This window comes from Diplotaxodon limnothrissa, linkage group LG9 (genome assembly GCF_057381915.1).
Source record: "Diplotaxodon limnothrissa isolate DT_005_m linkage group LG9, D_limnothrissa_male_GT1.1, whole genome shotgun sequence".
Taxonomy (NCBI): domain Eukaryota; kingdom Metazoa; phylum Chordata; class Actinopteri; order Cichliformes; family Cichlidae; genus Diplotaxodon; species Diplotaxodon limnothrissa.
The window spans coordinates 22941384-22966646 of record NC_140604.1 but is presented as its reverse complement, the minus strand read 5'-3'; the positions used below and the strand labels follow the sequence as shown (position 1 = coordinate 22966646).

General features: G+C 41.5%; 2 protein-coding genes across 5 annotated transcripts in view; both read right to left on the bottom strand.

The window, feature by feature from the left end:
• Nucleotides 1-286: 286 nt before the first annotated feature.
• ncapg2 (non-SMC condensin II complex, subunit G2) lies at nucleotides 287-11396 on the bottom strand. Of its 2 annotated transcripts, none has more exons than XM_085362284.1 (26): nucleotides 11319-11396; nucleotides 8710-8892; nucleotides 8411-8522; nucleotides 7959-8116; nucleotides 7691-7825; nucleotides 7478-7572; nucleotides 7244-7400; nucleotides 7050-7142; nucleotides 6705-6830; nucleotides 6396-6575; nucleotides 6082-6234; nucleotides 5726-5948; nucleotides 5537-5634; nucleotides 4627-4800; nucleotides 4465-4535; nucleotides 4193-4343; nucleotides 3565-3738; nucleotides 3346-3462; nucleotides 2713-2865; nucleotides 1840-1939; nucleotides 1271-1473; nucleotides 1035-1169; nucleotides 806-909; nucleotides 625-725; nucleotides 435-534; nucleotides 287-338 (listed from the first exon to the last, which is right to left on the bottom strand). In XM_085362284.1, the coding sequence occupies exons 1-26, from the start codon at nucleotides 11394-11396 to the stop codon at nucleotides 287-289; spliced, it is 3426 nt and encodes a 1141-aa protein (XP_085218410.1). The 2 variants fall into 2 exon arrangements, with proteins under 2 accessions (XP_085218410.1, XP_085218411.1); XM_085362285.1 differs by having other exon boundaries at nucleotides 4627-4797.
• A 1646-nt stretch (nucleotides 11397-13042) lies between these two features.
• The window catches only part of esyt2b (extended synaptotagmin-like protein 2b), a 38835-nt gene continuing 26614 nt past the window's right edge, over nucleotides 13043-25263 (bottom strand). Inside the window, exons 14-23 of one of the 3 annotated variants that reach the window (XM_085362870.1) lie at nucleotides 24891-24992; nucleotides 20807-20881; nucleotides 19458-19544; nucleotides 19199-19348; nucleotides 16484-16836; nucleotides 16123-16221; nucleotides 15786-15917; nucleotides 13664-13769; nucleotides 13485-13534; nucleotides 13043-13365 (exon numbers count right to left, since the gene is read on the bottom strand). In XM_085362870.1, the coding sequence (XP_085218996.1) occupies nucleotides 13296-13365; nucleotides 13485-13534; nucleotides 13664-13769; nucleotides 15786-15917; nucleotides 16123-16221; nucleotides 16484-16836; nucleotides 19199-19348; nucleotides 19458-19544; nucleotides 20807-20881; nucleotides 24891-24992 (1224 nt within the window). In that variant the 3' untranslated portion in view covers nucleotides 13043-13295. Of the gene's footprint in view, nucleotides 13366-13480; nucleotides 13535-13663; nucleotides 13770-15785; nucleotides 15918-16122; nucleotides 16222-16483; nucleotides 16837-19198; nucleotides 19349-19457; nucleotides 19545-20806; nucleotides 20882-24890; nucleotides 24993-25263 lie in introns of those variants that run through there. The other 2 variants (XM_085362868.1, XM_085362869.1) reach the window with 2 other exon arrangements.

The following is a 25263-nucleotide window of genomic DNA, read 5'->3' as shown; positions in this document are numbered from 1 at the left end:
CTTAAAAGAAAAGTCCCACCATATCTCTTAAGTCAAGTTCTCAATCTGTATTTGTTAACATAAATATAGAAAGTTTGAGACATGAACTGAGTATTGTATGCCATCAAGAAATAAATACAATGCAGGAGTTTAGCGAGCCTTGGAAAACTTTGTATTCCTGGTATTAATCCAAACCCTTAAAACAAAGGTGGCTGGGGAAAATCGACCTTCAGGAAAGCAGACCAAACAAAACAAAACAAAGCAGAAAATACATCACATCGAAACTTTTGTCTTTTAAAGTTGGAACTCATAAATGCAGAATCTCATTCAAAGTCGTCACAGAAGATTCATAAATAACCCTGTTGGGGAAAAAAAAAAAAAGATGATTAGCCAAATTTAGTTATTATTATTCACAAGTCATCAAAACAAAATCATCAGATTTCCTCCTCGCTTACCTCTGGACGTCTGTGCTGTCTGCAAAGGTGACTGCATGTTTGTAAAGCTGCTGCTGGACGGACACAGCTGCGCTCTTCAAGCCCGCTTTAGACTGTCCGGCTAACAGGCGGCAAGTGAAATGTGTCGTTAGGACCAGAAGGAAAAATGTTCAGTTTTAAAGTTTTCCGTTTTTTGGAAGTGGAAGCTCACCGTGTTTGATGACCGCCAAGACGTGCAGGACGGCTGCGAGTTCAACGAGATTGCCGATGGCCTCGGAATCCACAGATGTGCAGACCTCTGCCAGAAATGCCCTAAAAGAAGCAACAGCAAACCATTAGACTCTGGAATACTCATTCATGGAAGTTAATGAAAAGAAACTTTCAATACTGACCTGGTAACAGGCTGTGACTTGAGGAGGACAGACAGCAAGATCCTGGACAAAGGAGGCATGTCGTCCACTGACTCTGGGATGATCACCGCCTCAGGATGCTCAATCTTTAAAAAAAAACACGAACGTTAATATTTCCAAAAAGTCCCACATCAGTCTCAGAAAATGCAGGATAACTGTTTATAATCTGAGTGCGTCCATTGTGCTGCTACCCTCCTCTGTCAGCTCACACCTTCTGAAGCAAATGTCTCTTCTCCACAACGATAACCGCAAATAAAGTAGAGAAGACCCCGCTGAGAGGTGCTCGGTCCCAGAGTTGGGCCACCTGAAGGAAGTCCGACAGACCGGGAACAGCTGACTGACAGAGCTGCATCAGAGCAGGAAGAGAACATTTTATGGAGGTTAAAGCTCAGTTACCGGAACAGCCAGGTCCATCAGAGACTTTAATAAATAAAAATTTTGAAAAACCTGCTTTCCTTCCTCTGGATCCTTCCTAAGGCGACGGGCCAAGAGCTCTATAATCTTCTGGAAAATGTTAGACACCACACCTAAAATAACAGTGGTTGGATCCTCCTGATTCTCTTCAGGCTCCTTGCTGTCCTCAGGTGCATAGCTGTTTGCCACCTCCTTCAAAATTGGCAACACTGCAGGGATGCACAGGTAGCCCGCTTCTGAAAACACAAAGCAGCGTTATCTTCAAATTTCATCAGTTTTTCTCAACAACCTTTTTTTCTTCTGACAAAAAAGATTGATAACTAAAAAAAGGAATGCACTATTAAGTTGTGTAGAACTGCTCCGGGGAAAACAGTGCAACGCTTTACGTCCCATTCTCCTCGTTTTCCATGAAAACGCGATGGGAGGAAGAGAAGAGTAGACATGTGGATACATTTTGCATTTGATCTCATTAAAAATAAGATGCTTTGTAAACCATGTGGAGCAACTCTCTACTTTGGGTGAAGTAGGCTATTTTCAGAAAAACAAAAGTCCTGGCATTTCTCGGCGTAAATACAGACATGCAGACCATCTGAAACGCTCACCTGAGAGGAGGATGAGCGAGCACAGGTGTAGGATTTGACCCTTGAATGTCTCATCGCCCAAACCCACGAGCAAAACGTCACGGCATACTGTCAGGAAGCTCTGTGAAGAAAACAAAACAAAAACAACAAATAGGGATTACACCCACTCTACATGTTAGCATAACGCTCATTTTTATGTCCAACACAAGCAGGTTTATTTTCAACACTCAAAGTGACAGGCTAATAAAAAAAAAAATGGAAACAAACAGATAATGCTAAAATGAGATAATAAAGCTATTTCACCACGGCAGTATTAACCGGAGGAGGCATGTACAGAGTGTGTGTGGACTGAGGCAGAACAATCAATGAAGAGTCTAAATTTACCAAGCAGAACAGAAAGTCCTGGGAGCAGGAGGAAAAAAGGCTCCACAAAAACCTAATGTTCTGGATAACAACATAACTCAGCCTCGGCGCTGTGTGCCCGGGTGAAAATGAGTGAGTTAACAATCGAAAGTGGCAATTTATGCACGAGGAGATGTGATTTAATTGGCCTGTGAGAGAAATCTTTTGCTTGGATTGACTTTACTGGTCAGATAAACCAGAACCATTCGTCACAAACCGACCTCGCATCTGAATTTATCTTTGCTCTTCTTTGAAATAGCTAATCGGTATTTCTTTAAACAGACAGGCTGATGACCCATCATGTGAGCCTAAATCACACATTTGTGCTGAATTGGAAACCAGAGCCTCGTCTCCTTTTAATGGAAACCGCACACATTTTCCTTGTTTGACCAAATTAAATGCCTCAATATTTTCAAACCCCTGCTTAAAAAAAGAAAAAAAGAGTAGCTCTTGATACAAACACATGTTCACAAAATGAACTGTGGAGCTCACCTCGGTTATCTCTGCAGCCAGCGGCTGTGGCTGAGATTTCTCAGAGTCCTCGCTGTCATCATCGCTACGTTTCGCTAGAAAGGGCAGCACCCTGTCGGCTACCCACGCAGCCACATGCTCCAGAGAGAGCAGGTAGTCACGGCCATCTGACAGCTGAAAGAGAGAGAAAAGCTTTCATTTTCTTTTTTTAATTCTTTTTTCACAATTAACAAGAGGGGGGGTAGGGGAATTTAAAAAAAAACAAATCAACCCATGGCCACATTTAGCTCACAAATCTAATGGTGTTTTCACACCTGCGCCTTTGAAATCAAACTCTGGCTCCTTTTCCCCTTTGGCGTAGGTCATTCCTGCGGATGCGAACATGGTAATTACACTCAGGTGTAGAACAAAACACCTGAGCTGAGACCGTTTGAAGGAGTCCAGCTCCTAACAAACTCCAGAGCAGTTTGTGAGAACTTGATCCAACATAACAACAAAATATCTGCTGCTAATCTGAGCTAAAAGCCTTCCCGTGAAGCTTTGCATTCTGGGATACAACGGCAAACTACAGATGTGTTACTACAGTCCAGTGTTGCCTGAAATATTAACTATTAAGGTGGAGAGTCTAATGACAGAAAGTGCTATAAGCCTCACGTTATGTTGCAGATGTGCGCCGAGGCGGCCGTGGTGCTTGAAGGCGTTCAGTGCCGTCTCCACGCTGGCATGTTTGGGGTCTTCTGTGGTGGAGCTGAGATGACTGTAGAGCACCAACTATGGAGACACAAATGACAGAAAACACACTTCTTATGGAGGAACCGTTCACACTTTTCTGTCATTCGGTTCAAATATCGTACTGAATGACATGCATAATACCTTCCAGTTCCCCAGAACTGTATGCAGCTGCTTCAGTGGTTTCGCACCGAGAGCCAGGACCTTCTCACGTGTTGAAGTGTGGCTGAAAATGTGCTCCAGGTAAGCCAGCGCCAGGTCGGGTTTGGTCTCCACCGTCTCCATGATGCATACCTTTCGACCACTGGTCGCCTTGTCCTTAAGATGACCACAAAAAAAGAGAATTTTTTTTTTAAAAGAATAGAAAATCTAACTTTTTTTTTCATGAAAAGTGCCAATTTCTACAATAGTACAGAGAGAACCCAACAATGCTGTGAGCAAAGATTTGGTGACAGTGGTGAGGAAGAACACTCTTGACAGAAAGTTAAATCGTCATCTGTCATGAAAGGAAAGAAAAGACGAAAGAAGAGGAGCACAGAGAGACCACAAACAAACGAGACATAACACAAACTTTGTGAGAAAGTGGTCAAAAGTTAGAGGCAGTCGTTGTAGATAATGCCAGAGGAGTGAAAGAGCAGTATATCTAAGGGCCACCTGATCCAGCTGTAATCATAAGCTTTATTAAAAAGTTTAAGGCTAATCTTAAACTTTTGTGTTCTGGAGACAGACAAAGAAGACTGCAAAGATGTCAGGCATTGCATAAAGCGAGTACCTTTTTGGGCAGGGACTCTGTGAGCCAGTCAGTGATGAGCTCCAGGATGTCAGCAGCCTGGCCCCAGCTACAGAGGCAGTCGAGCAGCTGGCTGTACTGTGCTGGAGCAGCTCCCGAGTCCATCCTCCTTAGTCTAGACATGACTCCACAGCTAGGAGTAAGAAAGCAGGATGAAGGAGAGGATTATCCAGGATGTTTTTGGTAAAAGAAAAAGCAACAAAAACATAAAAATCTGAGTCAGGAAAAAAAAAAGAAAAAAAAAAGCTGCTCACCTGAACATCGGCACTGCAGTCGGGGGCATAAACGAGGCCAGCTGTATGAGAGGAACAGTAGCTCGCTCATCCTGGAAAACAAATCATGACTGCTTACATTTATTCAGGGGACAAAAATAAATATATAAAAAATACAACAGCACCACACTGCAGTGGATGTACCTCAAAGGCCTGGAAATACTTGGACATGACAGAGCCAAACTTGGCACACGTATACTTCTGGGCCTCTTCATTTTGTTTCAGGGCTTTCGAGACACTTCTCCACAGGATGACCACGACCTCCAGCAAACTGGACACGATGGTCATGTCTTTCCCCAACAAGGCAGGTGCCGCCTGCTGAGATGAACAGACACACAGAGGACACAGCCTGAGCTCGTGTTTCAGCACATTTTCTTCTTATCTCTGCAGTTCCACTAGTGGCCACACGAGGCTGGATTTAACCCTTTACAGCAGAAATAAACATGTTTACACCCTGGAACCAAAAGAATTTCACCTCTGTGAAATCCTGATATCGGTGGTTATTTTTACACATCTCCGGCGGCTGTAGGCACTACCTGTTTGCTAGGCTTCCTCCACTAATTTAAGTCAATGATGTGAACTTAGAGACACGTTTGTGCCATTTGTGGCTTTCGAAGTGTTTTCATGTAATTATGTGACTAATAATAATGCTTCCTGTGGAGTTAATGGCACAGCTGGCCCAAGAAGTTTCTGCTCAGGTTTTTTTTGTTTTGTTTTTGAGTAAATCTTTACTATTTTTTAAAATATATTAATACTCATGTGAAGGTGTCTGTGTGAGGCACTCATTCAGTTTGTGAATGCAGCTTCTTCTTTTTTTTTAAGCAGTACACTTTCTATTCTAATTATGGACACTTTACACTCTGAAAAACAAAAACAGCAAGAGCCAATTTGCTGAAACAGGAAACAAACAGTGGGTGGCAACGAGGTAGGATATTATTTTTTTATATACATACTTCCATGGTGTACTGTTTCAATCAATCAAAAAGTCATCTAAATAAATTCAGATTTGACTTAATGCGCGCACATTAAGTCAGTCTGTGTGTTTCCGTCTTACTGCGCTGTTCTCTTTGTTGCTGTCATTGATGTCAGTCATGTCACAGTCAACCTGGATGCAGCTGTTCAGGACACGACGAATGGCCAACATCAGCTTTACTGGAGGAGAAGATAAAACGGTACAAGCATATTTAAAATATCCAAAACACAGCATGCAAAAATAAATCAGGTTTTGTTGCTGTGCATTTACTTAAGTTAGTGGGTGCTGTGTGTCTATAAGCAAACTGGTAGAATTTCCTGGCAGCCATGGGGTTCATCTGGATGAGGGTGATGCAGCGGTTACACCACTCCTTCTCCGACTCGTTGACCGGGAAGAACGACTTGAACAGCAAGTCGACGATACGCTTGGAAACCGAGTGTGAGTCAATGGCAAGGCGGGCCAGCAGGTGGTCCATGTTGCACACGTCCCAGAACTGGAGATTGGTAGATAGAGGAGATAAATGACAAGTAAAATTTGTGTTAACAGGCGTCTTTGGATTCCTCTGTTTCAATGAGGGACAGCGACAGCCTGTTAAAGCTTTTAAAAAAAACCTACACATACATTACCTTTGCAGCACGCACTGCTTTGACCTTCATAAGCATGTCGAGGAAAGCTATCCGGACTTTCTCTGAGTTATCATGAAGGCTGTATTTGAGGGTAGGTAAGAGTTTCTCCAGAAGTGGATGGCTGAGAGCGTTGTCCAGGACAATAGTCAGACACTGGAGAAGGAGGGTAATTACACAAACCACAAGTCATTAAATAAATTATCCATGACTCATGCAAATCCAACGATAGTTATTCCGCATAATTAACTGGCAAAATGTCAGGACAGCGATTTCTTTCTCTTCTTTCAGGAAGGGAAAGAAGCCACATTTTCCACCTTGAACACTGAGCAGCGGACATCAGGGGAGCTACTGTCAGCCGCCAGCTCCGCCACCAGCTTCTTCACGAAGTCTGTGATGATTGTAGGTGGGAGGAGCTCCCAGCATTTAGCCAGGATCTTGCAGACACCCAGGGTGGCGTTGGAGCGCACTGTCGGGTGAGGATCATCAAGGAGGTTCTGGGATGACAACAGGTGACATTTACGATTCTGTCTGCGCTCAGACAACGCTAGTTTAGAAATGCTTTGTGCTACTGAGATACACCGAATATTCCCTTAATGCCTGGCGGGGGTTTGAAAGGTTCTCACCATTGCTGTGTCCAGTTGCTTTTGAATGTTCTCGTCTATCTTCTCGTTGCTTTCACTCGGGTCGTAAAATGGGAAAGCCTCGGTGAAAAGCAAAGTGGAATTTGCACGCACCTCAAAGTTAGGAGCCTGAATAAATCAAACAGAAACACATTAGATTAGAATTAAATGTCAAAAATTCAGGGTTCAGCTGGCTCACGATGGGCCTTTTGAGGGTTGACTGTGCACATAATCTCAACTGGTCTGTATATACTTAAATGTGTGGATCGTCCTCTCATTAATTAATAATATTCTACTTGGTTTTTTTTGCTTGAAAGCGAGGCTAAAACTTGTATGAAATACGCGTACACTGAGAGCTTTCCAAAGTATGGGCCTGTAGAGATTATAGAGCATCTTGTCCACGTTGCGGCAGTCCTTCCTCATGTGGAAATAGCTCACAATCTGAATATGAGACAAAGAGAGCAGAGAATGACACTCCATACAATGAATATGAGGACTAAAAACATCTTTAAAACATGCACATTTTTTATTTTACAGTCTACCTGTCGGACTTTGGAATGCACAGGAGAAGCTCTATGAAGGAAGATCGCATTCTGCATGAAATCCTGAATGCATAAGCTCTCGATCTTCTCCAAGAACTCCCCACTAGCCTTCTTCCATGCTCTGAAGTAGATCTCTGCAATATGAGCAGTGATGGGCCTGAATGGAAGAGTTTAGTTGTTATTAACATGAAAAGAAAAGTGAGCGTGTCGGCGAGAAAAGACTGGGGTTCTTACTTGCTGTAAAACTCCAGCTGGTTTTTGATTGTGCCGTGAATAACCCAGATGAAGTTGACGTTCCAGCTGAAAAGAAACACCAGGAATCGCTTTCCCTGTGACAATATACACATCATCAGACTGACAGCTCGAGAGGGAAGCCACGACGATAAAAATAAATAAAGCAGGGAGTGAATCGTGAAAACAAGCACGCAGCGGCTGAGCATAACTCACATCATCGTTTCTAATGTGAGCAGGGCGGTGAAAGCACTGAAGCAACAAGTCGATTATCTGCTTGTTTTCTTCTGATGTGTAGTCAAGACTCAAAAGCACGTCATGGAGCCTCCACACTCTCTGGATCTCAGCTCCCTGACAAGAGATCACAAAGGTTACCAGTTATCAGCAGACTGCTGTGAGACGCACTGGATACTGATGGAAAACATTTCTTTCAGAGTGAAAACCTGCTGAAAGAGCTGACATGTGACTGAGGGGTTACACTCACTGGTTTCTTGAGAATGAAGCTCTTCTGAAGAGACACAAAGAAAGCAGTGCGCCCAAACCGTTCTTTCTCCTGCAGCCCTTTCTTCCACCAGGCCTCACACAGCGCGTGGATGTGGTTCTGCAGAGGTGCCTCTGAGACAGGAAGCGACACCAGTACATCTGAAGGACACCGACACACACAGATGCTCATTATTATTTAAGCTTTCTGAAAACGTCCACGATTCATCTCATAAACTGAGCAATTATGATGGTTTCTCAGGTTGTTTTTTCATAGCTGGTAAAAGAATTGGTACTTATAACAGCTGGTTTCTACTCTTACAGGATAATCAAAGCTCTATAATGTATATATTTATAAGTTAGGTATAAATATCTATCCATCTATCTATCTGAATGGGAAGAGCATCATATGCAACTCATTTGCTGTAAAAATGTGCAAAAAACACAAACACTCACCGTGAAGACGTCGGGTAACTTCCAGAAGGGGGCTATAGGGGTCGTCTTGTAAAACCCGCAGAGACACTGTAGAGACGAGCGTCACGCCGTCCACAACAGCCACAGCGTGTTTCTGGGAAAAAAGTTAATGAACCAGATGTTAAAAAATACAATTAAGCAAAATGTGAAAAAGCTTAAAAGCAATGTGATATTACAAAAATCAACATAGGAGTGCTTTGCATACATCTAGTCCTTAATATTTGAATAATATCACTGACAAAGACTAAGCATGGGGTCAGTGAGCTGATCCTTTTACTCACAGAGTCTGCAGTGGGCTCCTCCTGCATGCCCTCCTCCTCCCTCCTGCCCTCCCAGCGCTCTGTGGGAAACTCCAGCAGGACGTCCTGAAGCAGAGATGCCAGTCTTCTCCACAGGGCCTCCCTCTGCTCTCTGGGCATCTCCTGCAACACCTCCTCCACATCGAAGGGCTCGGCTTTGTCCTTCTGCTCAGATTTATAGACAGACAGGCGCAGCTTTGACTGGACAGCCATGTGTTATGCACATTTAATAAAAATATAATAACTGAAGAAATGATTTTTGTCTGTAATTCCAATGTCAATTGTGACCGCCACATTAAAAAAAGATATTTGAGAGAAAAGGATGATCATGCATTTTTTTCTCACTTCACCTTTCAGCACATCCATTTTTTCTCCATAAAAATCCACAATTTACTTCTCACCAGGCTGAGTCAGACTTAGTTTAGGTCACATTTATTTATTTTTATTTGAAATATAATTAAAAGTTCAAGTCTGCCTTAATGACAAACCACACAAAGGACAAATTTCTTCCTTTTTTACCCCACCGGATGCTAAAACTACCCTGATATTAATATTTTGAATTTGTCACAGCTAACTCTTACATACTGTTCAGGTCAAACCTAATTTAACATTTCTTTTATTTTCATTTCTTTCTTTTTTTTAATGGGGCATGGGTGACAGAGTTGTAGGGGGACCTGTCTATGTTCCCACCATGCTCGGGTTCCTGCAGACACCTGCTGGTCTATGAACGGTCATGGGGGGAATCTCCATACATGAGGGTTAAACAGGCTTATCATCAATAAATTATGCTGGGTGGTTTTGCCTTGTCTCTCTGTAACACTTGTGGACTTATGTGCTGTGATTGCTTAATATCCATCTGTGACATAACTCTGAGAAAAGCCTCAGCTCGGGCTGCAGTGTGAGTACTGACAGGAAGTAGAAAGAAAGGTCATGTTTCTCTCATTTTGGCTTCTCTCCATTGACTCCCTGTTAAACCAAAGGCAGAATTTAAAATTGTCCTCCTCACATTCAAAACCCTTTAATCACTGAGCTCCATCACATTTTAAAGACCTCACAGTGTAAAACTGAGCACTTTTATTTCAGAGTACAGGCCTCCTACGGCTATAAAAGAGTACATTTGCAGAGCATTCAGCTGGATTCAGGAAGGGCAGAGCCTCTCTGCTTTAAAGTTGGGCTTAAATTATATTTATACACAACTTTGTATCCTGCAGTTTGGGAGTTTTCCTCCCTGTACCTTTTTCCAGGCTCGTCTCCATCTGCTCAGTCTAAGATTTTGGAGGGTGAAGCAACCAATTACATGACAGCAACTCAGTGCATTTAGACATGTAGACACACAACTGAAGTTCAAATGTAGCATGAGCATGTAGAATAAAGGTGATTTAAAATACTTTGAATCTGGCGTTGTTGTCTGTGCCACACGGGCTGGTCTGAGTATTTCAGAAACTGCTGATCTGCTGAGATTTTACCACACAGCCATCTCTAGGCTTTACAGTGAGCTGCATTTCTCTGGGTGAAAATGCCTTGGTCACGGGAGAATGGCCAGACTGCTTTAAGCTGATAGGAAGGCAACAGTAAGTAAAATAGCCACTCATTACAACCAAGGTATGCAGAAGAGCATCTCTGAATGCACCACACGTCATACCGTAAGCAGATGGGCTACAGCAGGAAAAGACCACACCAGCTGCCAGGCCTTTCAGCCGAAAACAAGAAACTGAGGCTACAATCTGCACAAGCTCACCAAAATTGGACAGTAAAAGATCAGAAAAACCTTGCCTGGTCTGATGAGTCCCGATTTCTGCTGTGACATTCAGATGGCAGGGTCAGAATTTAGCATAAAAAACATGAAAGCATTGATCCATCCTGCCTTGCATCGATGGTTCAGGCTGCTGTGATGTAATGGCCTGGAGGATATATTCTTGGCACACTTTGGACCCATCAGCTTCAGTTGAGTATGGTTTAAATGTCACAGCTACTGGATTCGTGTTGATGACCACCTCCATCCAATTATGAAAACAGCGTCCCCATCTTCTGATGGCTGCTTGCAATGCCACAAAGCTCAAATCATCTCACACTGCTTTCTTGAACATGGCAGTGAGTTCACTGCACTCAAATGTCCCAAACCGTCACCAGATCGAGATCATGGATGTGCTGCTGACAAATCTAAAGCAACTGTGCATTGCTGTCATGTCAATATGGAGCAAAATCTCTGAGGAATATTTCCATCATCTTCTTAAATCTCTGCCACAAATAATTAAAGCATTTCTGAAGGCAAAAGCAAGGTGTACCTAATAATAACAGGACTTAACACGATGAGCCTGTCTTAGCTTATTGAACAGGAGTGCATGCATTTTCTTGATATTTCTGATTTATTTTATGCTTGAGTAAATCAAAGCCTATTAAAAAAATAGTCTGAAAGATTTTTATTATCGTCTTGGTGACTTTTCCTTTGGTTATAGGCCAAAACCTCTTTGGTGAGTATTAAAAAAACATGTAGGAGGGAAAAATGTTTACTTTACAACAGACAGTAAAAGTTTGTCAAAGTTGGGATCGAAACCAGCATTGTCAAATAGTTAGTTGAGTTAGCTACTTACGTGAAGCTGAATAAAGCGAAGAAAGTCCTCCACATTTTCTTTACAGACTGCTTCTAAAAATGCCTCTCGCTTGGACATGGTTCCTGCTTCCACAGTGATCCGAGGTAACCGTAAGTTTTCCTGTAATGCTGCTATGAAGCCACTATAGCGTTAGCTTGTCTCGCTGTAACAACTCCACAACAACAAATATGGCAGTCCGTTTGTTGTTACCGTCAAAAGTGCTAATTGCAGACTCAGGGTTGGCTGGTATTAAGGCTCACAATGATGCGCATCTGAATTAAGCAGCATTTCCTTCGTCTGTTACCTTTTTATTAAGGATTTTGTGAAAGGAAACAGTGAAATGACAGCGAGCCATAACAACAGTAAACCCGCGCAAATTTGGATAAAGTCGGTTCCACACGTCATCACGTTTGTTTCGACGCCGACGTACAGTTGCAATTCCCGCTTTTGCCACTGGATGGCGGCAAACCACTACAGATGTTCTGTGTCTCAAAAAGCGTAAACGAGTAACATTATCGCGTTTTCGTATTACTTTTTCTGTGGATGATTCATATTATGGATTACACCCCAGTCAAGAGACATTTATTTGCAAGGCGCACACCAAGCCTCACATAATATATCGTAATTCAAAGTGTTTATTATTCAGTCTTTGCTAGATTTACTATGCATTCAAGTGATTTCAGAATAATCGGAAAAAGGACAACTCGAAAAAAATCACGTCAATGCCAACCGAAGATTAAAAAAACAATTAGGAAATTCCCTTAATTGCTTTTTAGGTACGCAGAAAACGACAGGTCACTGGTCCTTGTTAACCTTCCCATATGACCTGCTCGACCTCCTGAGCTTCAGCCAACCTGAAACTTAGCAAATATATCTTGTTGTTCAAACGAGACCAAAATACAAGACATCATCCGTTTGATTTTCATATTCCAAATTTAAGCACAACTTTAAGCACAACAAAGTTGCAAAATTTGGGGAACATCACAGAAGCACATGATAATGGGGTATTAAAAAAAGCACACCAACGTTCACAAGATAAAACATGTATTCATCAAAAGCCATCCAAAATAATAACAATAAGAAGGCAAGTAAATTATATTTCTGTGAGTTTTTTAAGGCACAGGATAGATAACCAGAAATGTATTTAACAGCTCCCATGAAACTCATAACTGCAAGGCAAAAACATACACAAGCATGACTAGGATGCATCATCTTGACACAGACTCTGGCAGCCCTGCTCATAAAATGCAAAAACTGTTGTCCCTGTTCATGTTTTTCAGTTTTTTCAACTTACATTTAGTTTGAAAACAGTCAAACCCTTATTCAAGTATCCTTTGCATAATGCACAGAGCTTGCTCATAGCCCTAAAATGTCCCCAAGTCTCATTCAGAATCAACCACCATTGCACAAATCTCCTAAAATATACACAGCACAGCAGTCGTTTTATTCTTTGCATATCGGCATTCCATGTTTGTAATCAAGCATTAATAACGAGAGGTAAGCGATCAATCAACACTGCGTGCCAAAGGAAAATCAAAATCTCAAATCAGGACTGCTACTTAAGCATATATTTGTGTGCATCAGTTCCTTTGGTTAGTTTTCTCAGACAACAAATGAAAATTCTTCACATTTTAACAAACCGGATACAAAGTCATAAGAATCGTGACAGATTTCAACACGACTCCTCCAAGGTAAGTATAATGCCATGAAAACCCCTGCAAATTCTTATAACTATATATATTTACATTAAAACACTGAAAACAGAGACAAGGCAGTAAGTGTGTTTGAACAAATTAAAATATGTTACAACATCTTCCAATCAGGCTCATGAACGATTAACAGGAAATTTTGACAAAAATAAAACTAAACATGATGAAATTATTCCTGTTAACTAAATGGAAATTATATATGAATACAACAGAAGGATGTGCCCTTAGGTTAACAAGATAACTATGTTACAGAAGAGAGGTGGTGCCACTACGTGACGACGGGGTCTTGAATACTTTTTGTGGCTTGAGACGACAAACCGTCTTCACTTAGATAATACCTGCAACAGAAAATGATGAAATTAGATATTTAAGGACAGAAATTTGCTTCTTTTTTTTTTTTTTTACCCCCAAGAATCAACTCAATGTTGTACAGGAAACACATAAAATGCTAGTTTACCACTGTGTGATTCCTTTTGCTATGTCATCTCCACTTAAATCCACCAGAACCTGTAATTTTAGGCAAAAAACAAAGAAAAAGAACAAGAAATGTTTAGAATCAGCACCTGCATTGATGGCTCAAAAAGCGATAAAAACGTCAGTGCGTAAGCCACTACAGGGAAAACCTGCAGGAGATACCTTTCCCAGAAGCCCTTTGTGTTTGGACAGGATGCTCCCTCCATTCTTCACAGCAACATCCAGAGTTCTCCTGTAGAGCTCCACAATAGATACACTAAACTCAAACCTGCAAACACACACACACGCACACAAACATAAGCATACGCTTTTTATGTTTAGCATAAAATCCAGATTGTGCGTGGTCTTTGTCTGGGCCTTCTCTACGTATCCCTTTTGTCCCTCTGCATTTTCTTGCAGGGTCCTGGTGGGTGAAGTGAATCAGTGTAAATGGGACCACCCGGCCGGTCTGCCTGGATGCATTTAAGAGCTGCTTGTCTCAGGCTTTGCTCTACCTTGTTCTCCATCCACTTAGCACCATGCAATTTCTACGGCTGCCTAAAGATTCAGACAGTGCTGACTAAAAAGAGTGGGGACTAACAGCGATGTGATGAACAGAAACAAAGACATTTAGGAACTTTGTAGCTGGCAGCGCAAAGTGGACGGGCCCCAAGTTAAACTTTTTCTCAAATTTGGGGCAAGCCATTAAAGTAACCACCAATGAGAGGATACTATCGACTGATATAAGACAAGGTGGTGAATACAGTACAGGGATGCCAAGGAAACTGGAGCCGGGGATGTCCACTAGTGACCAACTGTCAACAAACAAACTGATGTGTGACAAATGAATTGTTTTACATGTGGACAGGACTTAACTCAGTCACGTATGGTCACAAGCTTTTCTGTAATGACTGAAAGAAAGAGATCACAGATACAAGCTTTCTCCGGTGTCTGGCTCAGCCTTTGGCTCATTTGAGGTAAGGGGGTAGAGTAAAGCTGCCACTCCTCCACACAAAAAGAAGGTAGATGAGATAGTTCAACTATCGGACTGGGATGCATCATGGATGAGGTGTACTGTCCTACTGGGTGGAGGCAATGGGGCAGATCCAGGACATGCTGCAGAGATCTGGAAGAGCTGGAGAGGGAGGCCTGGTTATCACTGCTTTGACTAACAGAGTAGCAGAAAACGGATGGATGGATAAACAGGCGATTGAGTGCGTTGAAACTGGGTCTTTGTCATGGCTTAGTGGCCAGACTATGACAAATATGGGGATTGTTCTGGTCCTTTAAACAAAAGCTAAGGCAAAGAAATTTGCCTTAGCTTTTGCAAACTGTAGAAAATTATTTGACTTTGAATTCACAACAAAGCAGCATACACTAGTGTAAACTTGAGGCCTTGCATGGTTTGTTTGGCTTGCTAACCACATTGTGGAGAGACAGATAAGTTGGTTTAAGTTGGTATTTGTGATTTGTGATTTCAACATGGTGCCAGTGGGGTTTAAGTAAGTGCCAGCAGGTGCTTAAGTGTTTGTGTGAGTCCATAATCTCTTTCTCTTTGACCTCAAGTCTTCTGTTCTAGCCCCTCCACAGCTATTGTTAACAATTTCATCAGCCTCCCCTGCTAATAGTTAAACTGCAAACCAGCATCAAGTGTTTCTGACATGGGCATATTGCCTCTCTAAGTTTGCACTAAGTCATCAAAACTTTGAAAACCCCTGCAGGCTCAAGATGGCTGATAATCAATACAACTGCATCAATAGCCAGCGGGACTAGGAAAGCACCGACGTGCTAACTCCAGCCTACACGAAGGAGCTGAATGATGCGATCGGCTTTCATCCCTGAGGCTAAAAGATTTAGTCTGAGCACTGAAGCTCAACTGCAAACAAAAGTGTCCAAAACAAACAGAAACTCGAGGTGATGGATCCACAGCGGCCACATGTGATACGAATCTCAGCTCAGCAGGGTCATATTGTCTGTGCAAGCTCTTTTCTTCAGTAATAAAAAAGCTCTGTTGCTAGAAAAAATTAAATATTCCACAACTGCACCCTTGCTGTCGGTCTGAATTCAAGAAGGACCCTGAAAATATAACTGAACATTAAAACTGGAAATAAAAGGAAAGCTTTGAAGGACTCTCAAAACACAGCCAGTTATCCAATTAGTACAGCGGCACAACTGCAGCTAAAGGCAGAAATATTCTCAGAGCTTATAACAATCGGACACAGGTGAAGCAAAACAACAGATCCCCAATAGTCACATTACGTTACAAATCTGCAAGGAATCTCAGCAAGTACTGATGCAAACCCACGTCTGATCGTAAACAGGATTAAGAGTCCTCTTCATTGTGCTTGTCTTCCTCTTCCCCGTCCGGCTCTTGTCAGGCAGCAAATAGAGGCGTATGAAGGGGTCCGAGCCATCTTTGGTGAAGGCTATCAAGTTGCTGAGGACACACAGGACAAAGGTGTTTTCACTCACATGTTGCCAGGCACGTGTTGCTTGTTAAATCTTTACAGTTAGCAGCTCCACAGGAAAGAAAGTGATTTGAATACCACAAACTCAAGTTAATGGCACAAAGAGCCCAAAAACAAAAAGTCCTTCGAACCACTTTGTGTAAATTCAGTGTATTGTAGTAGTTTGGAGCTCACCGGCAGGCGTGCACCACCACAATGAGTTTATTCCTCTGGGAGCTGTGTCGAACAGTCAGCTGGATCTCACCCAGGGGGTACTGGCTGGGGGCCGAGCCGCTATAAACACACCAAAGTCAGTCAGTGTCACGTCCAGGTGCTGCGGTCGAATTTACAAAGTGCATGCATACAGGGACTGATTAATTGTTTGACAGGTAGGCTGATAAAATATTTATAAAGATGAATATTCAAAAATCACGATGACATTTAGATGGAGGCCAGAATTTAAATGAAGTTGATGGAAAAACAATAAGAAACCCTGAGATGAGCCAAGCTGGAAAATAAACAATAATAAAAGTAATATATCATATCTGCCATTTACTTCTGCAGCTGACGAAGCCTTTGCTGAAGCTCCACGGTGGCAATAGGCAGGGAGATATCCGATGCCAGGCTGGCTGTGGACTTGTTGTGCGGCAGGTGTTTCTGGGAGCTTGACATGGCGGTGGTCAGGTTGGTGGTACTGTAGCGATGGCTGGCTCCGTACGGCTCGCGGTCCCTGTCCTTGAGGTTGAGAGTGGAAGCTTCTATAGGATGCGAATGCGTGGGCGGAGGCAGCGGCGAATCTGAGGCTGATGGTCTCAGGGACGAGGCTGGGGGTGCCTGTGGCACGCCGGACTTGTTGACCTGGACTGAAGAAGGCTGGTCTGGGGACACTTGCTTCTCCAAGGACAGGATCTAGACAAAGACATGAAGATGTTTAGTTGATTGACAATAGAAAATAAGAAGTTAAAGTTAATGTAAGTGCTGTCATTTCACGTGAAAAGTCTCTAAATTTAGCAGACCTTTCTAAACCGTGTTTTTCTTCAATTTTATTATGTTTTTTTTAAGAGTCTGCAAAGTAATTTCTCTTCTAAATGTATGTTGGTTGTGCTTCAATATGGAGAAACTGTTTTAGAGCAGGTCAATATTTTAATGTAGCTGCATTCCTTTTTTTAATTGGATCACAGTCATTCAGTATAATACGCTTCATTTTGGTCTCAAGAAGGGCAATGCAGTTTGTTTGTTATAGCTTCCTGTGTTTCCATGTGGGAACAGGAGAAAATATCCTCATTAGCAGTAAGTAATGGCTTTAGTTAAGGCTGAACTACGCTATGGATGGCAATTAGGCAAACCACCAAAGACTACCTGTCAAATCACTGGATTTAGTGCCTCAGGCAAAGAGATATAATTTTAGTGGTGCATCTCGAAAACGTCTACAGCACAAACAGCAATCAAATCAGAATCTGACTTTAATTTTCACCGCCGAGATGCCGTGACAGCAGAGATGACGCTACGCCTGTTCCAATTTTCATTAAGCCACTAAGCCTCACAGTTTCAGAGTGAAAAATGCTGTTAACTAAATAAAAGAGAAATAAATCAATGTCAGAGTCTCAGATTTTACAGAAGACTCACAAATGAATCCTGGAAATATTCCTCCAGAGTGTCAAACACGCTGACATCACAGTCCCCTATAAATGTGAATCCTGCAGCTTCTTATTTAACGTCCTAGGACCTGGAGTCCATGTATGTGGGCATCACATTTTGGGTTATTTAGACCAAAATACTCAATTTTGCTCTCATTCATTGGGTCCCAGGAGGTTAAACTTGTTGAGCTGCACTTAAACACCAGGGCTGTCTCTGCGTCATCCTGGATCTGCCCCATTCTGAAGGAATGTTACGCACGCGACTTGTTGGCTTTGCAACTGATGGGCTGATAAAGACACACCTGTGTGAAAAGATCAAGCCCAACCTGACTGTCTTTTACTGCATCATTCATAAGTTAGAACCTGCAGACATGTGGAACATGTTACAGAGCCGAGTCATTTTCCTATATGTATCGACTCTCAAACTTCAAAGTCTGCTGCTGAACTGAGTTAATGAGCCGGGTTACTTTGTTCCCTGTAGGGAGAGTTGCAAACTACTAACTAGTAACTGCTACACTGACAGTAGTAATCAATAGCAAATATCCTAACAGGCTTCAGAGTATGCAGGACCGCTCTCTTTCCTGAATTATTATGATAATCATTATCACAGGAAAAAAAATATAATCAGAATATTCCCAAAATTCACACTATATAAGATATATTGTAATGTACTGCAAACAGATTAAACAGTTTATCTTCTCAAACATGACATGCTATAAGCAAATCCATTTACAGTTTTATTTATTTACAGTTGAAGCTAGCCAGGGGCACATTGTTAACTAGATTAACTAACTACAGTCGGTTTCCAGGTTGCCACTTCAGTAAAAATCTATTTGCAAGAACAGCCACTGTTTTGTGTTTCCACACTTTGTGAAAGTCGGGCTTTCAGGGCAGTGAGGCGGCTCTTTTCTGCTCTTAACTGGGAGTTAAGTACACTCCAGCAACTGCAGTAAAGACAGTGTTGCTGAAAGACATTAGTCTTCGTCCCAAAAAGCCCGGCATTACAATATACTGCGTTAAATATAAATACTCAGAGGAGCCGCAGAGGTTAGGTTAGGGTCTGATTTTTTCTCTTTTTATTTTTTTAAAATCTGATGATTATTAACCAAACCTTTGCCGCTAATGTTTCTCTGCTTAGTCTAAAATGCGTCAGATAAAACGTTTTCAACCAACCTCATGACATGGCTGGATTAATCGGCTAACTAACCAGCTCCAACTGATTAAATCTGCCAGGGAAGGTGAGGATTACTCCGTGAAAAATCAGTGAGCACCACTTAAAAATAACTTTATATTAACACTATAAAAATTGCCGGGCCTTTAAAGTGTCCAGTATTTGGATTCAGCTGGGAGCTTTTCTCAGATTTGACTGACTTCCTATGGAATGAACCAAGCCGTTACTTCACCTGGTTGTGGACTAGAAATGAAATGTTTATAGAGGTAAATCTATCACTATTGTAAGCTTTTTCAATTTATTACATACTCAGTGTGCTGTATCTTTAATTTAGACATACTGTATCAGTCAGTTCTATTTGAATTAACAGATTGTGAACATCTGTTCTGGTCTCCTAAGCCTGAAATGAATAACCCATCCATCCTCAACGCAGCTGCAGAGAAGAGATGCAGCCTGTTTTTACCCTCAGAGCCATCTTAAGTTTGATGGTGGAGCTGGGCCCAGAATTCTTGAGGGGAAAACGCTGATTCAGCGTCATGTCCTTCTCCACCAGCAGGCTACTCAAAGGCACCGTCAAGTTACCCAGAGTGCATTTGTTCTTGTCGTCTTTTACCTGTGCAAAAAGCAAAGATCTCCTTTTAGAAATGTCAGTTACTTAATCTGCGTCAGCGTACGATCTTATAAAGAAAACAGATGTTGTCCGTGACATTTTGAAGAGTTACCTCCACCTCGAGCTCCTGCCTCCTCGGGTTATGGACCAGGAATGAAAAACAGTCTTCCCACAGGGGCTCCTTAGTCTTGTACCGGATCTTTATGGGCAGATAAGTAGCCATTTGCTGGTTGTTAATACAATGACAAATCTGATCTTATATCTCATATAACATTTATCCTCTGCTTGGTCTTCTACTCTCCACTCCAGCAGTTCTGCATCTTCTTTTAAACCCCTAACAGTACTTGATTTACACCTTGAGGTTTCTAAAAAGCCTGATTATTCAGCTTTACATGCATTTAACCCCAGACAACCAAACTCCTCACACTAAGTGAGGAGAGATTATTTTTATGGCTAAACCACCAACTTTACCACTGTACTGTATCAGTCATGTGACATAAGCTGAAGATGTAAGATGATCTGATAAAGAGATCTAAAAGTGCAAATCCATCAAACACTTCTTTGGCTTGGACTGGAAGTTTGTGAATCTAAAAATGTGGCTGAGTTTCTTTATGAATCATGTGTCAACAATCATGCAATCACAGAGTTAAAATTAAGATTACACAGTGCCACGGGGTTCGTTTTACACAAAAGCAATAACTCGGGTGTCCCGCTTTCATCCCAAATGTAATGACAAACTTTTGAATTTGATTTAATTTTTCTCACCTCTGTCTAAATTAGGGTCTAATGAGTAATTTAACAGCTCTCATCCAATTACTTCCTCTCAAAAAGTGAAACAGCAGTCATTCCTGCAGCCTCATACTGAAGCTGAGGATGGGCTCATGGTTTCATTGCTTCATTTTAAATCCAAAGTCCTGGAGCACAGAGCCAGTTTGAATATGAACACAGGACTGTGTTCATACTCAAACACTTTCATAAGTGCAAACAGGCTCCATCGCAGTAAACCTCCAACAGCTCACGCCTGCAATAAAATCAGCCCAGCAGATCTTCCTCGTTTACATTTCCCTTCTGAATGCTAGGATAGAAATTTCCCGTGAGAAACAGCCAATCATCGTGTCAGACTGAAAGCTCTTAAGCTGTGCAGTTAACTGGGTGTTGGTGGTAGCAATTCCTCATTTAACGTTCTTTATTTTACAACAACAATTTCATTTCATCTCTTTTTTAATGCTACAGTCAGAAGGAAGTATATCGCTAAAAGAACGCCTCAAATAGTTATATGTAATTACATATAACAGCTTGATTGCCCAGAAGTCTTTTTTATGACTTACTAAGTGACACATTATTCTACGAATAAAATGCACAATTGCAAAAAAAAAAATAATCGACACAACATTCCAGGAATACAGAGCTACGATACAATGACACAGCATAATAACTTTAATGGATACTTCCACGACTCACCTTACTTTCAAGAGTTTTATGTCCAACTCTGAAATGAACATAAGGGCTGGGGTCGCTGGTATTCTTCTTAGCAGACTAATAGAGAATCAGACAGAAGAGTGTTAGCGCCATGTACCCCACTGTGGCACAAAAATCAACTGAGGGACAACATAATTGCACTCAAACATTCAAACAGCAGCTCAAGTGGAGACTCAATCAAGCACACAACGGTGAGAGAGCCTGTAGTTCAAACAGGAAGGAGCATTACCGTACATTCTGACAAGCAGGGCTGCAGGCAGAGCGGCAACCAAGGAGACAGCCGAGCTTTGTCTCCTCTGCGGGCTAAATTTAGCATGCTCGGCTTTGACAGCTACGTATTATTCAGTATTCCTCTCAGAATAATAATACCCTACATATCTACAGGCCAAAGTCTGTGACAACAGAGGAAAAGCCTTCATTTTCTCATCATCTAATCCATTCTCTTGAGGATGTCGCTTGAGTTTGACAAATGTTTCTCACCAGCATTACAATTAAGCCTCCCATTGAACATGCAGGCTGATAATAAAGACACTTTAACGCACCACGTATTGAACAGAAATACACAGAAATACTTTCACAAGTTTTTACATAATTCATACAATATCTGTTTTTAACTTGTTTAAACTACATGTCCAAAAGAATTGGGACACGCCTCCTAATCTTTGTATTCAGGTGTTTTTAGTCCCCAGAGCCACAGGTGATTAAAATCAAGCATGCAGTCTATCTTTACAAGCGTTTGTGAAAGAACGAGTCGTTCTACAGAGCTCGCTTAGTTCAAGGGTGGTGCTGTAACAACATGCCACCACTGCAACAATTTTCCTTCCTCAGATCAACTCTGTAGGAGTATTGTGCAAAGTGGAAGTTTTTAGGAATCACAGCAAGTCAGCCAGTCATAAAATGAGCATGTAAAGTTACAGAGCAGGGTCTCTGACTGCTGAGGAGGATCGTTGCAAATGCTCTGCTGGCTCTATAAGAGTCCAAATCCTCCTCTGGCATTAATATCAGCATATAAACTGTATGCCGGGAGCTTCATTTCATGGGTTTCTATGATCAAGCAGCTCCTCTAGGTGTAAAGTGTAGGCACCCTAGTACTTTTATCTGTATAGTAGAGATTCTGTGTTCTATGTATAAAGTGAACTGTGAACAAAATAAATTCTTTCTGTGAAGGTAGAATCTCTGCTGTTCCTCTATATCCATTTTCATTTGTTTTTCCTTCATCACGCATGAGTTTAAATGTGTGATTAGAGAAAATCTCTTCTCCTCTGCTGGATTACAGTTTGCATCTTTTCAGTTATAACTGACTGATTCTGTTTCCTTTTTTGACGTTATCGGAGGAGGAAACAGTTTCCTGTGACTGATGCGGTATCAGACAGTGGAAGATGCAGCAATGCCTGACATGCATTGTTTGATTTTGTATGAAGTATTTTTGTTTTGCTGTTTATTATTGCTCTGTTATTAATAAATGAGAATCAGAATTTTGTGTGTATCATTTTCAGACTGTGACACGATGCTCATAGTGATTCTATTATGCACTAACAGAACCAGTAAGAGATTTTACATTCTGTCTATTATAAAAACTTTTACAGCCTACAATGATACATATTAACTTATAACCAAATCATATATATGTTTCTACATTTTTTTTTCAAATTAAATAATAACTAAGAATAAAATAAAATCTTTTTTTTTAAATAATATGAAACATATGAGCCAATCAGCACGGGGTTTGTGCATTAGGGAGTCCCATTACACTCATGCTATACTTGATGCACACATGAGGACATAAAGGTCTTCATCTCATAGATTTTATAATCACAGTGTGCAGATAAAACTATACCCACTATTTTTTTAGGACCCGTCCGCACAGACTCTACACTGCAAGGGCACCAACTGTGCATATGTTCTCTGAGCAGTCAAGAAAGTAGTATAATAAAAACAGCTAAGTATCCCTGGTGTCCTCAGCTGTCCACGATCACAAGGGAGCATAACCCGGGGCCTCAGACTCTCACTGAAGTGCAAATGTAAATAAGTCAGGTATGAAATGTGCCCTAGAACAGTTGCCCCTTTTCTTGTTTGTCTTAAACACACATGTGAAAATAGTGCAGACATTTTTGGCACTTGCTGCTCTTTCCTCCTGTTTTCTGCATGCATTACAAACATGTGAAGACGTGCCCATTAAGATTTAACACATGACCTACTACACAGAGGCAGCATGGTGTATTAGCTCTATTTTTCAGCAACCTTGCTGTCCGGACTGGCTGGTGAAGCTATGTGTGTTTGGCAGTTTACAAAAAAAAATCCCACAGCTTCCAATGCTTTAAGCTCTAAGTCACTATATGGGTAACGCACCCACAAAAACAATTTCACTTGAATAGATTTTTATCTCAGCATGGACAGGCTGAAGGAAACAACACGTAAAATGGTGTCAGACTCACAGTGGTTTGAAATTCATTAGTAAGAAAATAAGATGCAGCAGCTCAGTCTACCATCCAGCTAGCAGCCGGCCCTGCTGCCACGGTGACACAGACTGAACGACTGAGTGCAACAACAAAACATTTGTACTCCTGCTGCCCTCCAGCACAATGCTTCAGTGAGTTTCACTGGCTCATATCAAACAAAGGGAGTGTCACAGTCAGTGCGATACAATAGGAGGCTTTAAACTTCCTAGAAGTAGGAAGGTAAATAAAAGGAAACGACTCGTGCTAACTAGAATTATGCAACACTGATTTTTGGAATGGTGCAACCTGAAACGTATCTTTTGTAACACACTAGATCATCTGTTCTGATCACTGGTAAACAAGATAATGAAAGCCGGTTTCTACTTCTACCAGTCTCCTCACAGCTGCATTCACATAACATTTACTTAGACTAATCTGTGTCACTACCTAGTGTCTACTTTATCTGTGTATTTGTCTGGCAAATATGAGCTACAGAAGAAGAAATGTGGAAATGCTGGCCCAACAAGCATCAAGTCCTTATCCTGAATTCCTGAGCTTTAACATGATCGGGTTCTTCAACACAAAGGCACAAAAGGTGTTCTCAGAACTGTATTGTTCTATAGATGTGCCATTGTTAACTGCCTTTTTAAAGCAATCAAGTGACCCATCATTTCACTTTAGAAAAACCTGAAACCAATATTGTACTTCTGCATGCAAAAGTAGGGAAAATATGACAACAATTCAGGACGGCACAACAAAGGCTCAGACAGTCAGTGCGATCATCCATCTTCATGCACATTTTTTCAAAAACCACAGTTCACTTTGCACGTCTGATAGCCATCACGATCACATGACTGGATGGTGCACTTGAGGACCGGCACAGGTGAGACACAGGGTGTACGTTCTGTACATGCAGTCCATTTTTCCCACATTACCTTCAGCGCCTTAAAGACTGAGACTTGCTTCAACCCGTCATAGGTGAAATCTGACAGGTTGCTCTTTAAGCCACAAGGAGATTTGGGGGAGAAAATCACACCCACAGTTAGTAGGACGGGAATGACTCGGCATGGGTAAGAGACATGAGGGGGGGGGGAAAGGCCCACAAAAAACGTGTTGAAATTTGTGCTGAAATATGAATAGCATGGATAACTGTTAGATAAATCAGACGCAGCAGATATTGGGCTGATATTGGAGCAGGGCATACAGCTAACAATGAAAACATATGTCAAAATAATGAGGATGTTCCCTATAGGGGAGACTTAAAGGTGCTGGATCTTTTTTAACAAGCTACAGACTTTCTGTATCTGTACAGCTATACACTAATGTGAAACATCATTATGAGCTCTGCCAGCGAGCTCTTTCTACGCCTGACATTTTATACTTGGGCCTTGAACTGAGCAACTGATTAAGAAGAATATGCTGCAGGCTAACTAGCAGGCACAGTATAGCTGAGTCCTTGAAGTGAAGTGTCTGCCTCATGTTACTGGTTATTTTTCAGTAAACATTCCTTCACAACCATGCAGCTAACGCATGCTTTAAGATTCATGTTTGCACGGGCTCAACCCAACCCAACATTGCATACCGCTACTGCTAGCACTATAAAGATGGAAAAGTACCGGGGAACTCACACATATTGTTTTATACTCTGAAGTATTGCTCTCACAAAAGACTAGGCCAGAAGCTCTCCTCTCACTTAAGTTTCCACAGCCTAAACTGCCTGAGAAGACGCTCTTGGGTGAAGAGGAAAGAAAATTAAGAGGAAACGGGGAAGTTATGAGAACTGAAAGAGCTAAAGTATTTATATAATAAAGGTAAAAAAACAAACAAACAAACAAACTAATATCAGACAAGAGGTCAATTTGACCAATTTGGGTATTATAAAACATTTTCTAATCTCATTACATAAACGTCAAAAATGCATTTAGTCAGCAATTTGAAGGTTCAAGTTTATCCTCTAACAAAAGCAAAACAATATTGCCCAATATAGCCCTAACACAGAAT

Coding starts and splice junctions, on each gene's coding strand:
- ncapg2 (XM_085362284.1), bottom strand. CDS start 11,396: ATGTCCAAGCGAGAGGCATTTTTAGAAGCAGTCTGTAAAGAAAATGTG. Junction 3,739..4,192: donor CAGAGTCCCTGCCCAAAAAG/GTACTCGCTTTA, acceptor GGTCATCTTAAG/GACAAGGCGACCAGTGGTCG. Junction 2,866..3,345: donor GCGCACATCTGCAACATAAC/GTGAGGCTTATA, acceptor TCTCTCTTTCAG/CTGTCAGATGGCCGTGACTA.